The following is a 13,338-nucleotide window of genomic DNA, read 5'->3' on the forward strand; positions in this document are numbered from 1 at the left end:
CAGGTAACATTTAATGGATTTTATTATTGTTATTATTATTATTTTTGTGTGTGTGTGTGTGGTATGTGGGCCTCTCACTGTTGTGGCCTCTCCCGTTGCGGAGCACAGGCTCTGGATGTGCAGGTTCAGTGGCCATGGCTCACAGGCCCAGCCGCTCTGCAGCATGTGGGGTCTTCCTGGACTGGGGCACGAACCCGTGTCCCCTGCATCGGCAGGCGGATTCTCAACCACCGCGCCACCAGAGAAGCCCTATTGTTATTTTTAACTAAACTAATTGATAAATATTTGAAAAATTTCTCAGTTTTAAATTCTAATACAATAAGTATCAAAAGATGCAAACCATGTAAACAAAAGCATTTGGGGGTTTCTTGGTAGATTTTACGTGTGCTAAAGTGTCCTTAGACCTAAAAGTTTGAGAACTACTAATTTAATATAATTTCCATTTTAAAATCCATGTACACTATGATTTTGCTCTAATAAAAAGAAAAACTTTCTCTCTATATATTCGTCTATCCAGTTATCAGCCTTCGTATCTATGGAAGTGTTTGCCAAATATTAATGCTAGCCATTTTTTTTTTAATTAATTAATTTTTTATTGAATATAGTTGATTTACAATGTTGTGTTACTTTCAGGTATACAGCAAATTGATTCACATATATATATGTATATATGTATTATTTTTCAGATTCTTTTCCCTTATACATTATTAAAAATATTGAATATAGTTCCCTGTGCTATACAGTAGGTCCTTGTTATTTATTTTATATATAGTAGTGCTTATATGTTACTCCCAGATTCCTAATTTTTACCCCCCTACCTTTCCCCTTTGGTAACTGAAAGTTTATTTTCTATATCTATGAGTCTTTCTGTTTTATAAATTAGTTCATTTGTATCATATTTTTAGACTCCACATATAAGTGATATCATATTATATTTGTCTTTGTCTGGCTTACTTCACTTAATATGATAATCTCTAGGTCCATCAATGTGGCTGCTAATGAAATTATTTCATTTTTTATAGCTGAGCAATATTCCATTATGTGTGTGTGTGTGTGTGTGTATATATATATATATATATATATATATCTCACACCTTTATCCACTCATCTGTTGATGAACTTTTATGTTGCTTCCATGTCTTGGTTATTGTAAATAGTGTTGTGGTGAACATTGGGGCACATGTATCTTTTCAAATTATGGCTTTCTCCAGATATATGTCCAGGAATGGGATTGCAGGATCACATCATAACTCTTTTAGTTTTGTAAGGAAACTCCATACTGTGCTCCATAGTGGCAATACCAATTTACCTTCCCACCATCAGTATAGGAGGGTTCCCTTTTCTCCACACTCTCTCCAATTGCTGGTCATTTCTGAGGGTTGTAATTTCAGCTTTTAGTGCACTTTCACAGGTATTTTTTATATTGCTTGAGTAAAAAAACAACAAAATCATTATCTTAAATGTATATATTCACAAAAATAAATAAAAGTAAAGAGTAGAGAATGGGGATATGAAAAATTTTTAAATATATATTCCACAAATATCTGAGAATTCAGTAAATGCATCATGAGAATTATTTGCTTTGATGATTTTAGATCAATTGGAAATCAAAACAGAAAAAATAAAAATTGACCCTGTATTAATTTCCTATTGCTGCTGCAGCAAATTACCATAAACATAGTGGTTTAAAATAACAGAAACCAGAAGTATAAAATGTATCTTATACAACTAAAATCAAGTTGTTAGCAGGACTGGTTACTTCCAGAGGCTCCAGAGGAGAAGCTATTCCTTGCCTCTTCCAGCCTCTTTCTGGCGGCTGCTGGCATTTCTTGGCTTGTGGCTGCATCACTCCAATCTCTGCTTCTATAGTCACATAACTTGTCCTCTTCCACTGTCAAATTTCCCTCTGCCTCTCTCTTAAAAAGACATGTGACTAATTTTATGACCCAACCAGATAATCCAGGATAATCTCCCTATCTCAAGATCTTTAATTTAACCACATCTGCAAAGTCTCCCTTGCCATATAAGGTTAATATTCGCAGGTTCCAACAATTAGGACATGAATATCTTTCAGAGCCATTATTCAACCTGCTACAACCCCTTACTTCACATCATACACAAAAGTCAATTCTCAGGAGAGTGTAGCTCTTAAATAAAGATTACTGAAGATAATGTAAGAGAATAACTTTGTGACTTTGAGGTAGGCAAAGATATCTTAACGATGATACAGAAAGTGCTAATCATAACCACAAAGGAAACAACTGGTAAATTTACCCATACTAAAATTAAGAACATATGTTCACCAAAATTGACCCCTAAGGGCTTCCCTGGTGGCACAGTGGTTGAGAGTCCGCCTGCCAATGCAGGGGACACGGGTTCGTGCCCTGGTCTGGGAAGATCCCACATGCCGCGGAGCAGCTGGGCCCAAGGGCTATGGCCACTGAGCCTGCGCATCCGGAGCCTGCGCTCCACAACGGGAGAGGCCACAACAGTGAGAGGCCCGCATACCGCAAATTGACCCCTAAGAGAATGGCCAGACGGTCTACAGGATTGGAGAAGATATTTTCAATATATGTAGTTGACAAAGAGCTTATTTGTATGCTCTTTTATGTGTATGCATACATATGTATATAAATATTACATATATACATAGGTATAACTCTATAATCAATAAGGAAAAAGCAGACAAAAATAAGAGAAAGACACACAAACCGACACTTCACAAAATAGGATATCAAAATAGCCACTAAACATGAGAGTATACTCAACTTCTTTAATATGAGGAAAACAAAAATTAAAGCCAGAATAATAAACACAGAATAGTTAAAATCTACAAGGTGATCAAACCAATTAATGGCAAAAAAAAAAAAAAAAAAAAAAGGATCAGCTGACATTCATATATTGTTGGTAAGGAGTTAAAACATCATTTCAGAAAACTGGTAGTAGCTACTAAATTAATCATAGTCATATTCTTTGACAGAATAATTTAACTCCTGGTACATACAAAACAAAAATGCATGCACTTCAACACCAAAGACACATACGAGATTGTCATAGCAGCATTATTCATAAAAACCAAAAACAGGGTGGGTGGATTTCCATCTATAGAAGAAAAAATAACTGAATTGTGAATATTCATTTAATAGAATATTATAAAGCAGTAGAAATGTAGGGTGAATGCTATCTCACATACATAATATTGAGCAAAAGCAAATAGACGCTAAAGAACATAGAAGTATGATCCCACTAATATAAAAATGAAAATCAAGCAAAACTATTGCTATAGTTAAACATCAGGATCTCAGTTCCATTTGGTGGAGGGAAGAGGAGAGCACTGATCAATAGGAATTCTGACAATGCAGAAAATTTTCTTTTTCTTAAGTTGGTGGTGTTTGTGTGAGCGGGTTCACTTTGTGAGAATTCACTAAGCTATATGCTTAAAATTTTTGTGATTTTCTGTGTGATACTTAAATTACGAATGTTAAAAAAGAGAGAAATCTATGTACCTACAAGGACAGATATCTAAAACTTATTGTTAAGTGAAAAGGCAAGTGAGCAAAGCTATTTATTATATTATTCGTTTTAAAAATAAAATTAGGGCTATACAAATATTTGTATGTTTATAAATCATAGTAAAGAATACCTCAAAGGGGGATGAAGGATGGGCTGGCAGAAAGGGGAATGTTTCTCTTGTTTTTCTTTATATATTTCTTTACCATTTCAATTTTTATAAGACATATTAAAATTAAAATATAAATAATTAATAATTATAAATCAAGTTATCAATACTCAGTAGGTGCCAGGCACCTTTCAGTTATTATCTTATTTTATTATCACAGTAATTCTAACAATTAGTTGCTCTCATTATCCCATTAGAACCTATTGGGAAACTGAGGTTGAAAATAGTTAAGGTCATAGTTATTAAGAAACAAAGTCAGAAGTTAAAATCTCATGTCAAGTTAATGCTGTTAATACTATGCCATCCTCAGTCTGTGGAAAATAATGTATATTTCTAGTACAGTACTTTTTACATTGAATAATTATCTAATAACACTCCTATCATCTCACTGAATGATTACTCCTTGAGAACTAAGATTGTATTTGTTAAATGAATGATTGTTATTGAATAAAATGTAAATATACATTAATCGCTAATTTAATGTAATATTTGTTCTTAAAGGTAATGAGAAGAATTTTGGACAACAGTTTCTTCATTTATTTCTTGTGGAAGGAAAGCCCACAGTTAAATACGGATGTGGAAGTTCTCAAAATATCTTGACTCTTTCTGCTAATTACAGCATTAACAGAAATGCATTCATCCCTATAACAATACGGTAAGTGCCCCACAGTAGTTCCTTTAAATATAGTGCTGAGCCTTATTTTTTAAATGTTTTTTACATGTGTAATAGCCACCTAAATACAGAAAGAAAGAAAAAAAAGGTCTCTCTGAAAATTGTTTTCCCAATCTTTTTTTTTTCATTTTAGTGAAATAAACTACAAATTTGATACCATCCAGCATCAATCAAATTGTAGACAAAATGAATCAATTTCTCTGAAAATATCTTGAAGCAAATAAATAGATTAAAGAATTGGGTGGTTCAGTTGAAATTAAGATCTAGTGCAATTGTTCAACAAAATATCTATTGAGTGAAAAGAGCATCACTCTTAGGAAATGGAAGTGGGGAAACATCATTAGCACAGAACAGAAAAAAGAAAATTCAGTAGAAAAAAAATTGCATATTAAATGGAAATGTCTTTCTGGAGCATATAAAATTTTGGAAGGCAGTCTTGAAATTAATTCATGCTTCAGAATTAGGAAATTCCAAAAAGAGAAATGGCTAAATATGATGATCACATCCCAAAGGCACTACTGAACAAAATTTACATGTAGCAACCAAGAATATAAAATTGCTCATCAGTATAGCAATGTAGTGATAACGTTCTCCAGAGTTACTCTTCATCAGTTAAAAATAACGTTTTGTGTCTGACTTTATGTATTACATGACATTTGGATAAGTTGGTCTGATCATCTGGAATCCTGGCTAACCTATGAAGGTTATATAAATCGAATAATCTTTCCCAGGGTCTGAATCAATCTGAAAATAAAATCAAAGAAATTGACACCAATCTGAAAATAGAAACTATGTACAGTCAGGAACAGTATTTTACTCATCTTTAATGTACTTAGCAGAGCATCTGACAGATTCTCATAAATGTCTGAATGAATAAAGGAATGAGAGTGTCTGGGCTGGGAAATTCAGCTGGTTATGACAAGAAGGCAATGAAATTACCCTAAGGTAATGAAATTGTTATTCATAAATTAGGCTTACCCTTTTGGAACACTGAGTTATGTACAGAAAAAAAGCAAACTTTGAGAGCAATGGACTTAACTCCAATTTCAATCATTTCTCTTACAAAGGCTTGCTGTCGATCACAGAAAAGGAGCCAGATGAGAAGGTGAATAACTTAAAACCAATTTAAAAGGCATTTCTTGATAACCTCATCATTTTAAACAATGTCATCATTTTATACAAACAGTTTATTACATATGAAGTAATTTCTATTTTTGGTCAAACTTTCTTGAAGGACTGATTTCATGTTTTGCCTTTAACTAATGAGGACCTAGCCAGGCAGTCCTCAAAAAAACCCCTCAAATCCTTAGGTAGCCTCAAGTTGAAAGCATCCTGAAAAAAATTACTGACACTTTTATTAAAACTGAAAACAAAGGACTTTGGATTAATGTTATCCAAAATTTAGAAAGTGAAATACAGCCATCTTTACTGATGCAAAAATGTAAATCTGATTTGTCTTGTCAGCAATATCCTACAAGACCTCAGGGTGACAATAGTTTGCATTAAAGGCTGACCCTAGAACTATATTATATATTATACATTATATTATACATTACATATTATATTACTTAAATTATTTAAATTTACATAATTTTAAAACAGTCTATATATTTAAATTTATATAATTTTAAAACATTATATAAATTTAAATAAGTTAGTTAAAATAAATTAACTAAAAATTAATTTTAGAAAAGTTGAGTGCCCACCTGCTCTCTCAATATTTCTTAATTTTTGTTTTTCATTTTTCTTTCTGTTTCTTCTGGGTTTTTTTCTCTGTTTTTAATTTTATTTATTCATGTAACAAATGCTTTTTTTTTTTTTGTAGTACTACACTAAGCTCCTGGAATTCAATGTTAAGCCAAAACAGACAAAATCCTAATTCTTATATAAAGTTTGGTGAGGCAGATTGACAAATAGTCACACTAAGGAGGAAATATCAATAATTAAAATTCAAGATGTGTGGGAAATTTTTTAAAAATGGTGCAAGGAAAACAAATTACAAAGTAACCTAGCCTAGGATAAATAGTCAAAGGAAGCTCTCTGAAAAATGGGTAGAGGTGGTGAACTAGGTAAAAACAAATAAGCAGAAACAGTCAAAGCTGTGGTGTAGGAGTTCCAGGCAGTGAAAAGAGTATGAGAAAAGAGCCTTTGGTGGAAAGAGCCACAATATATTAAGGGATCCAATAGACTAACTGTGTATGGAACAGAGGAGCAGAGGAGGATGACTGAGTACTGGAAGGTGAAGACAGAGGGTCCACCAGATGGCAAAAACTGTAGGGCCCTATAACTGTGTTAAAGAGTGATTTAAGGGGGCCACTTAGATGTCTGTTATATGTCCAAATAAGAAATATGGTGGCTTGGACTAGGCTGGTGTCATACAGAAATTGACAGATTAAAAAAATAATTAGGGTTGGTGGCCAAGATGGCAGAGTGGGAAAATTCTGAGCTCACCTCCTCCCATAAGCACAGAAAAATTCAACTAATTACAAAACAACTATTGATCAGAAAGACCAAAAGACTAGCAGAAAAGATCTTCTACAGCTAAAGATTTGAAGCACCACAAGGAAATGGGTAGGAGGTGCTGAGTCACGATATGGTCAACACCCATTCCCATGTGTGGGTGGCCCACAAACAGGAGGATAGTTACAATTGTAGAGGTTCTCCCCAAGGAACAAGGGGTCTGAGCCCCACATCAGGCTCCCCAGCCCAGGAGTCCTGCACCAGGAAGATGAGCCATAGGAACATTTAGCTTTGAAGACCAGCAAGGCTTGCATATAAGAGAGCCAGAGAGCTGTGGAAGATTGACTCCATTCTTAAAGGTGCAAACAAAATCTCACACACTCCAAGACCCAGGGCAGAAGAAGTGATTTGAGACAAGCCTGGGTCAGACCCACCTGATGATCTTGGAGAGCTTCCTGGAGAGTCAGGAGGAGACTGATTCTCACCCTGGGGATATAGACACTGATGGCAGCCATATTAGGGAGCTTGTTCTATCACAAGGACACTGATGCTGGCAAGTATCATTTTGGAATCCTCTCTCTAGCTTATTAGTGCCAGGACCCAAACTGGCCCACCAGCCTGCTGGTACCAATACTAGGATGCTTCAGGCCAAGGAGCTGGCCTGGCAGGGACACAGACCCACCCACAAACAGGCTGGCTGCCTTAGACCTGCTGAGCCTAACCTTTCCAGGACTCAACCCCATGCACCAGCAGGCCAACACCAGCTCTGAGACACCATGGGTCCCTAAGTCAGTTGCCCTGGGATCTGACCCTACCCCCCAGGGGGCTGACACAAGCTATAGGACACCCCAAACACCACAGTCAGTCATGTCAGGAACCAGCCTCTCACATCAGCAAGCTGACACCAGCTCTGAAAGAAGTAACAAACAGCACCACAAATATACAAAGGATTATAAGAGAGTACTATGAACAGTTATACACCAAACAAATGGACAGCTTAGAAGAAATGAATAAATTCCCAGAAACAAACAATCTCCCACAGTTGAATCAGGAAGAAATAAAAAATATGAACAGACCAATTACTAGTAATTAAATTTAATCAATAATAAAAAGCCTCCCAAAAAACGAGAGTCCAGGACTAGAGAGCTTCACAGGTAAATTCTGCCAAACATTTAAAGAAGGTTTAATGCCAATCCTCAACTTCTTCCAAAAAATTGAAGAAGGAAGAATGTTTCCAAACTCATTATGCAAGGCCAGCATCACTCTAATACCAAAATCAGACAAAGACAACACAAAAAAGAAAATTACAAGCCAATATCACTGATGAAAATAGATGAAAAAGTCCTCAACAAAATACTAGCAAACCAAATTCAACAATATATTAAAAGGACCATATACCACAATCAAGTGGGATATATCCCAAAGATACAAGAATGGCTCAGTACTTGCCAATTAGTCAATGTGATGCACCACATTAACAAATTGAAGGTAAAAATTATATGATCATCTTAATAAATGAAGAAAAAGTTTTTGACAAAATTATACATCCATTTGTGATAAAACTCTCAACAAGGTAGATATAGAGGGAATATACCTCAATATCATAAAGGCCATATATGGCAAATCCACAGCTAACATTATACTCAATGGTGAAAAGCTGAAAATGCTTCCTCTAAGATCAAGACAAAGACAAGAATGCCCACTCTCACTTTTATTCAACATATTATTGGAAGTTCTAGCCAGAGTAATCAGACAAGAAAACTAAATAAAAGCAATCCATATTAGAAACGAAGAATTAAAACTGTCACTGTTTGCAGATGGCATGACACTATAAATAGAAAATCCTAAAGACACCACCAAAAAAACCAACTAGAATCCATCAGTGAATTAGGTAAAGTTGCAGAATACAAAATTAATACACAGAAATCTGTTGCACTTCTATACACTAATAAAAAACTACAGAAAGAGAAATTAAGCAAAAGTCACACTTAAACAATCACATCAAAAAGGATAAAATACCTAAAAATAAACCTAACTAAGGAGATAAAAGAACTGTACCTGGAAAACTATAAGACACTGATGAAAGAAATTGAAGATGATACAAACAGATGAAAAGATATACTGTGTTCATGGGTTGGCAGAATTAATATTGTTAAAATGACCATACTACCCAAGGCAATCTAAAAGTTCAGTGCATTTCCTATTGAAAAACCAATGGCAGTGTATATAAGTCCATGCCACTCTCTCACTTCATCTCAGCTTACCCTTACCTTTCCCTGTGTCCTCAAGTCCATTCTCTATGTCTGTGTCTTTATTCCTGTCCTGCCCCTAGGTTCTGTGGAACCTTTTTTTTTTTTTTTTTTTTAGATTCCATATATATGTGATAGGGAGGGTGGGAGAGAGACACAAGAGGGAGAAGATATGAGGATATATGTATAGCTGATTTACTTTGTTATAAAGCAGAAATTAACACACCATTGTAAAGCAATTATACTCCAATAAAGATGTTTAAAAAAGAAAGATAAGAACTCATTAAATGCATTTTAAAAAATGGCATTTTCATAGAACAAAGAATTCTAAAATGTGTATGGAAACATGAAAGACCCCAAATAGCCAAAAAAACTTGAGAAAAAAAGAACAAAGCTGGAAGTATCATACTCCATGATTTCAAACTTGTAGTAACAAAGCTACTAAAATCAAAACAGTATGGTGTTGGCACCAAAAAACAAACAAACAAATAAAAAATCAATGGAACAGAATACAGAGCCCAGAAATGAACCCAGGCTTACCTGGTTATTTAATCTACAACAAAAGAGACAAAAATATGCAATAAGGAAAAGAACGTCCCTTTAATAAATGGTGTTGGGAAAACTGTACAGCTACAGGCAAAATAATCAAACTAGACTACTCTTTCACACCATATACAAAAATATATCCAAAATGGATAAGACCTAAAACTATAAAATGGCTAAAAAAATATAAGCAGTATACTAGTTGACATAGGTCTCAGTAATAAATTTTTTAGGTTATGTATCCTCAGGCAAAGGAAACAAAAGCAAAAATAAATAAATGGGACTGCATTAAACTAAAATGCTTTTACACAATGAAGGAAATTATCAACAAAATGAAAAGGCCACCTACTGAATAGGAAAAAATATTTGCATATGATGTATCCAATAAAGGGTTAATATCCAAAATATACAAAGAACTTATAAAACTCAACATCAAAAAAACAAGCAATCTGATTAAAAAATGGGCAGAGTAACTGAAGAGACATTTTTCCAAAGCAGACATACAGGTGGCCAACAATCACGTGAAAAGGTGATGAACATCACTAATCTTCAGGAATTTGCAAACAAAAACCACAATGAGATATCATCCCACACATGTCAGAATGGCTATTATCAAAAAGACAACAAATCTTACACATACACACACACACACACACACACACACACACAAAATGGAATAGTACTCAGCCATAAAAAAAAGAATGAAATTCTGCCATTTGCAGCAACACACTTGGGCCTACAGGGTATTATGCTAAGTGAAATAAGACAGACAGGGAAAGACAAACACTGTATGATTTCACTTATATGTGGAATCTACAAAACAATACAAATGAGCAAACATAACAAAATCAAATCAGAGTCATAGATACAGAGAACAAACAGTAGGTTTTCCGAAGGAAGAAGGGTGGGGGTAGGATAGAAATAGGTGAGGGAGATTAAGAGGTACAAAATTCAAGTTGCAAAATAAATGACTCATGAGTATGAAATGTACAGTGTGGGGAATATAGTCAATAATTTGTGGTTTCCAGAGACAAGGTATGGGGGAGGGGAATTGGATGAAGGCAGTCAAAAGGTACAAACTTTCAGTTATAAGATAAATAAATACTAGAGAAGTAATGTACAGCCTGATAAATATGATTAGTACTGCTGTATGTTATATATGAAAGTTGTTAAGAGATTAAATCCTGAGTTCTCATCACAAAGAAAATTTTTTTCTATTTGTTTAATTTTGTATCTATACAGGATGATGAATGTTCACTAAACTTACTGAGATAATCATTTCAGGTTGTATGTAAGTCAAATCATTATGCTGTACACCTTAAACTCATAGAGTGCTGTGTGTCAATTAGATTTCAATGAACCTGAAAAAAAAATAACCTAATTAGGAGTAAAATTGACTGATTAATACCAGAAGTGAAAGGAGAGGTATCAAAAATGAATACTCATCTTCTGATGTGCAACTAGATAGATTTTAGCAAACAATGCAAGGAAAGCATTTTTCATAGGGAAGATTGCGAATGAGTTCAGGCTTGAGCATTGATGAGATTAGGTGCCTTTGGTACATCAAAGTGGAGTTTTCAAGTTGAATCTACGGATGTAACACTCAGAGGAGAGGTCTGGATGGGAAATATAATTTATGAGTCATCAGCGTGCAGGTGGTAATTGAAACCATGAGTGTGGATGAGCGTACAGTGTGAGTTGAAAAAACTGCCTGGTACTGAGTGTCGAGGAGCTAACATTCGATGACTGAGTAGAGGAATATGACATTATAAAAAGTATGAGAAGGAGTAACCAGAGGAATAGGAGGCAAACAAAAGGAGTGGGGTCAGGGAGAGCAGAGGAAAAGTTTATCAACTGCTCTGATAGTCCATTGGATGGTCCACATGATTCTATGCCCTGAAGGTATCATTCCAGGAGGACAGAGTAAGAAGCCAGATTAGAGGAAATTGAAATAACCAGTGTAGACAACTTTCAAGAATTTTACTGTGAAATGTAAAAAGAGGTAAGGTGAGATCTAGGGAGAGGTGAGGAGTCAAGAGGAAAAAACTGTAAGATGAAAGATACTTGAGCATGTTTAATTGTCAATTGGAATTATTAGTTGAGTGGAAGGTGTTAATACATAGAAAAATAAATAATTGAGAACAGCAAGTGCCTTAGAAGTTTGGATCTAGGAGATACAATACACATGAGTAAAGATTCCTAGCAGAGGGGAGAGAAAATGGAAAAAGACTTAGACATTGAGGCTTCTGATTTCCATCTTCCCATAAATCTTTTGGCCTGTGACTGCCTTGCTTTACCTCCATTTATCTAGTTGTAGTTGTTCATGTCTCCTTCTCACTGTCTTGCATGCTCCACTCATCTCTCCATCCTTAACCAGGCATAATTTGGAATTAAAATTTTAAATTCTCACTAACAGAACTCTTTCTATGCAAAATCAGAACAGACATCTCCCTAAAAAGCATGGGAATTAAGTTCCTTTTTCATAATATGAATGTTGATGGAATTTTTATTCCATATTTAAGGGTTCTTGGCAATAAAACACCATAGCATAATTGATAAGAACTTATTTTCAAAACTTAATGGAATGAGCTCTAAAGTAAACATGTAAAAGATGGCTTTGATTTTTATTTTGTTATGTCAGTACTTCCTCCTACTAAATCTGCATTATAGGAGGTGAAAGGAGATGGCAGGGTAGAACAAACTTGAATAAGCCACTTGTAGTGATTGAAGTCAATTCAGTATCAAGATAGAAGTTCTTCTTAAATGAAATGGAGCAGAGATCACAGTTCTAGAGATACATTGTAATTCATACTCATGCACAGTTTTTCTTTCATTTCAAAAAATTTTGAAAGGGATCACATAGAAAGAATATTGGTTTTCACAGGGGTTATTTTCCATTGGGGAAGTTCAGAAAAATTGTCTTACTATATATATTTTTTCTAAAGTTTCTGAAGTTTAAATTTTTCTAGTACCTTTTGTGTCTGTCATATACAAAAGCTAACGCATTATTCATTACTTTTATTTTTCCCCTAAAGGACCCCCAATGTCCTTCCCTCTAGGGAATTTACTGTGTTATCTGTATGTTTTAAAGCCACTACCTTCCTTAGTTCCCACCACCCCAAACGCCGGACAACATTCTCTCAAAGATTTATCCAGAGGTATAAAGTCATCTGTGTATATCTAAGGCACACTCTAATATCTAATAATTCATTTTGGTTAACAAACTTTTAGCCAAAGCCAAATGGATGTTGGCCAAGAATTGCTTGACTGACAGAACTACACATCCCTGTCAGCCACTTTTCAGTATAGCAGGTCAGTGTAAAGGAATTCATGTTTGGTTTAAGACCAATTGAACAGAAGCTGGAGAAGTTTCTGTAGCTGGATAGCAATAACCTCAGTACTTGCAAAAATTCAAACAAACAAGTAAAACCATTGCAAGCATTTTTATCATATTACTTTCCTAGATATTTGGTACAGAAAACAAAGTAAATTAATAAAAACTGCTGATGAGTTTTATAAATAGACTGATTTTTACCTCTTGTTTGATCTTATTAATTTCTATGAGATAAAAACCTCATACAGATAAATGTATATCTGTGTGTGTGTGTGTGTGTGTGTGTGTGTGTGTGTGTGTGTGTGTGTGTGTGTGTATCTGGGCAAATTACTTTTTATTTATTTTATTAGCTCATTTCCCACAGTTGTTTGATAAAGAAAGTGGAGTAAAAAATTATTAT

At 34.6% G+C, this 13,338-nt stretch overlaps 1 protein-coding gene across 1 annotated transcript in view; it reads left to right on the top strand.

Moving 5' to 3' along the window:
- Window positions 1-13,338, top strand: part of EYS (eyes shut homolog) — a 1,696,347-nt gene that overhangs the window by 1,339,937 nt on the left and 343,072 nt on the right. The window contains 1 exon segment of the mRNA XM_032651890.1: window positions 4,181-4,334. Coding sequence (XP_032507781.1) covers window positions 4,181-4,334 — 154 coding nt within the window.

This window comes from Phocoena sinus, chromosome 12 (genome assembly GCF_008692025.1).
Source record: "Phocoena sinus isolate mPhoSin1 chromosome 12, mPhoSin1.pri, whole genome shotgun sequence".
Taxonomy (NCBI): domain Eukaryota; kingdom Metazoa; phylum Chordata; class Mammalia; order Artiodactyla; family Phocoenidae; genus Phocoena; species Phocoena sinus.